We start from the raw sequence: 3,654 nt of genomic DNA, 5'->3' as shown, positions 1-3,654 counted from the left end.
TGCAAGGGATAAGAAAATAATAGAGAAAAATGGAAAATGGAAGAAATAAAAGAATACGCTGAGACAAAGATATAGTTTTATAAGTTTATAAAGATTATAGGCAAAGCGGGAGCTCAGGGGGCTTAGACCTCTCCGTGGGTCTCAAAAAGCCCCGAATGAGGTCTTACATGGTAACTTATAGGGAATAGTGAATAATTGCCAGGGGTAACAGATTGACATAACAGCAGGTAGTTTTTCTCACGTTAACAGATTTTCAAAAGGCTCCTACAGAAGGCTTCTACAGATTCTTTAGCTAATTCTATCTACGTGAGCAAACAGTTACAAAGTCTTTCAAAGGTTAACTTCTAAATTCTAAGGTAAGTTTATCATTTAACAGAGGGGTTAAACAGAGATATGTTGGCTCCATGTTTACTAGGTTATTGTGAATGGAGACAGGTAGTCTAGAGTGGTTTAAACAAGAGCTTTGCTTTTAGCCATTCGGGAAGCTGTCTGTTCCGGAGGGCACTCCATTGTCAGCTCTCAGCCTACAGTTTTTAACAGATTCACTTGTGCTTTACAAAGCAAATCCAATTCTTTAGGTCTGAGAAAAGCGGCGCCTCGTGGGATACAGCTGCTACTGCCTTTCAGAGATGCCCTTCTGAGTGTAACAGCATTTGAAATGCAAACCAACACGTTCATATATTCCTTCAGGGCAAAGCTCTGTAAAACTCTTAAGACAAATCCTGTCCCAAAACACGTTTAATATTAATTCATGGAGCGACAAAGCAATAACATAAGCTTTAAATTTTGCAAGGTTAACTTGGAGTTTGCCGTAGTCATACCTGAGGATTCCACCAGAGCAAACCAACATTTCCTTCTCTCCCTCCCGCAGAGCTTGGTCATCTGGGATAATGACAGACTCACCTGTGTCCAGAAGGGGGAAAAGCAGAACAGAGGCTGGACCCACTGGATCGAAGGGGACAAGCTCCATCTGGTACGTGCCAAATTTTGTCTTATTTTTAACGATGACACAATATTAAAGGAAATGTCAAACAAGAGGCTATGATCAGTAATCGACTCAACTGTTTTCAGTTTTACATGTTACTTTCCTATCTCTGACAGAATATTCTGCCTTTTCATTTAATCTAAAAGCATTTTCCAGGTTCCTAAATAATTTTTCTGTTGAATTCACCATATATTTATTGAATGTATATAATAGGATGGCAAACTGGCTGCATAATATTCCAGCACACTGATGAACTGTCATTTTAGTAATATATTTCCTTATGTAAGTGTCCAGGTGTCCAGAAACATTGTTTCAGGGTGTTTTCTGCTAGTGCTTAAACTCACATACATAGAGCTTTTTGCATCTGTAGATTTATTCCCTTAGGATGAATTCACAGACGGGATCGCTGTTGTCAAAGGTGCATACATCATTGCCTCTTGCTACTTGGATGCCTTACTCACATCCAAAAGAGTGCATCAATGTACATGTCACCAGCACTAATCAATAATTCTAAAATATAATTTAGAAGGTGCAAATTGTACCTTAAGATTTAATCATGGTTTTAAAAATAAGAATTCCTTCCTGCCATATATATTATAATAGCTTACATATTTTAAGTGATGATTTTGTGCCCAATTACTGTGCTAAATCCTCTGAGTGCATTGTCTCATTTAGTCTTCATCTCAATCCTGTGAAAGAGACACTATTGTTCCCATTTACAAATGAAGAAATCGAGATTTTGAAATTCCACAAAGCTGCAGAGTAGAAATTCAAATCCGGGTCTGAAAAGAACATGGGCTCGCAACTCTGCACCTTTTGGTCTCACTGTGTGTATGTGAAATCTAGGTGAGACCCAAGGAAATGAAATTAGAGCACTTAGCTTAAAGTTGGGTCTGGGCGGCCTTGAGTTACAAAGGCATTGAAGATGCTGTGATTCTAGATTGACAAATCTCACACTCTTCTGACAAAAACAAAGCAAGAAACCTGCACTTACAAAAATGTAAAATGGAATTGCAAAGAAAATGCAAATATGGTTGAGGCTTTAGATTAGTAGGCTGTAAGAGGTAATGTTCAAAATATGAGGCCGGGCAGGATGGCTCACGCCTGTAATCCTAGCACTCTGGGAGGCCGAGGTGGGAGGATTGCTTGAGGGCAGGAGTTTGAGACCAGCCTGAGCAAGAGCAAGACCCTGTCTTTACAAAAAATAGAAAAACTAGCCGGGAAAGGTGGCACGTTCCTGTAGCCCCAGCTAGTCGGGAGGCTGAGGCAGGAGGATCACTTGAGCCCAGGAGTTTGAGGTTGCTGTGAGCTAGGCTGACGCCACGGCACTCTAGCCAGGGCACCACAGCAAGATCCCATCTCGATCAATATACATATACATTTGGTCTTTGACCTGGGCTCCTGGCACACAGCTCTTACAGTAGCAAGAGTGTCTTCTGTATGCTAAAGAGATGACTGACAGCTGAGGGCCCCTAGGTAGCTTCAGGATGGGGGCTGGTCACCAGAGAAACAGAGGCAGATTAGAGGGTTGGGACTTTCAGTCCACCTCTGGCTCTGGGGAGTGAAGAGAGGCTGGAGACTGAGCTGACCACGAATGGTCAATGATTTAATCAATCGTGCCTATGGGATGACTCCTCCACAAATCCCCCTAAACAAGAGGGTTTGGAGAGTTGCCACACTGGTGAGGACGCTGAGGTGCTGGGACCTGCCCATCTCCCATACTTTGCCCTGTGCATTCCTTCCATCCGGCTGTTCCTAAACTGTATACTTTATAATAAACTGGTAATGGCAAGTAGAGGGCTTCTCTGAGTTCTGTGAGCCATTCTAGCAAATTATCAAACCCAAGGACAGAGTTGTGGGAAACCCTGATTTGTAGCTGGCCAGTCAGAAGTACAGGAGGCCCAGGCCTCGCGACTGGTGTCTGAAGTTGGGGGCAGTGTTATGACACTGATCCCTTAACCTGTGGGATCTGTGCTAACTCGGGGCAGTCAGTGCCAGAACCGAATCATGGGACACTCGGTATCCGAACTGGAGAAGTGGGGCTGGAAAAGACACCACATGTTGGATGTCAGAAGTGTCGAGAGCAAAAGCAGACCACATGCCGACTCATTTTCTTTCTTCTTCCCTTCTCCCTTCTCCCTAGGAGATGTTCTGCGAAGGCCAAGTGTGCAAACAGACGTTCCAGAGAGCCTGATCCGTACCCAACAGCAGAGCCCACTTGTGGCTGCAGCTTAATGCTGGCTCACATCGCAGAATGAACAGGTGTTAATCTGCCCCAGTTTGGTGATGGGGGCCTTGTGGCTGGAGGGATGTCACACAATGTGTCCCAGAAGTCATCTGCATTGTGGGGAAGCTGCTCAGCTCCAATAAACCTGTCCAAATGACTCCAAAGTTTTTCCTTCTAAATTTCCTCCTAAATTTAGCAAAGCCTGTTATTTTAAGAAATATTTGAAAGCTTTCTATGTGCACAAGGGACACATCAATGAACAAAATGTAATTCCCCCAGCCTGAGCAAGAGCGAGACCCCGTCTCTACTAAAAAATAGAAAGAAATGATCTGGACAACTAAAAAAATATATATAGAGAAAAAATTAGCTGGGCATGGTGGCACATGCCTGTAGTCCCAGCTACTCGGGAGGCTGAGGCAGGAGGATCGCTTGAGCCCAGGAG

General features: G+C 43.5%; 1 protein-coding gene across 1 annotated transcript in view; it reads left to right on the top strand.

The window, feature by feature from the left end:
• Positions 1 to 3,369, top strand: part of RBP7 (retinol binding protein 7, cellular) — a 58,689-nt gene extending 55,320 nt beyond the window's left edge. Inside the window, exons 3-4 of the mRNA XM_012662543.1 lie at positions 872 to 973; positions 3,129 to 3,369. Coding sequence (XP_012517997.1) covers positions 872 to 973; positions 3,129 to 3,179 — 153 coding nt within the window. The 3' untranslated portion in view covers positions 3,180 to 3,369. The remainder of the gene's footprint in view (positions 1 to 871; positions 974 to 3,128) is intronic.
• Positions 3,370 to 3,654: the final 285 nt, after the last annotated feature.

Source organism: Propithecus coquereli, unplaced genomic scaffold (genome assembly GCF_000956105.1).
Source record: "Propithecus coquereli isolate 6110/MARCELLA unplaced genomic scaffold, Pcoq_1.0 Scaffold77, whole genome shotgun sequence".
Classification (NCBI taxonomy): domain Eukaryota; kingdom Metazoa; phylum Chordata; class Mammalia; order Primates; family Indriidae; genus Propithecus; species Propithecus coquereli.
Note: the sequence above shows the minus strand (reverse complement) of the source record. Positions and strands in the feature narration are given on the sequence as shown.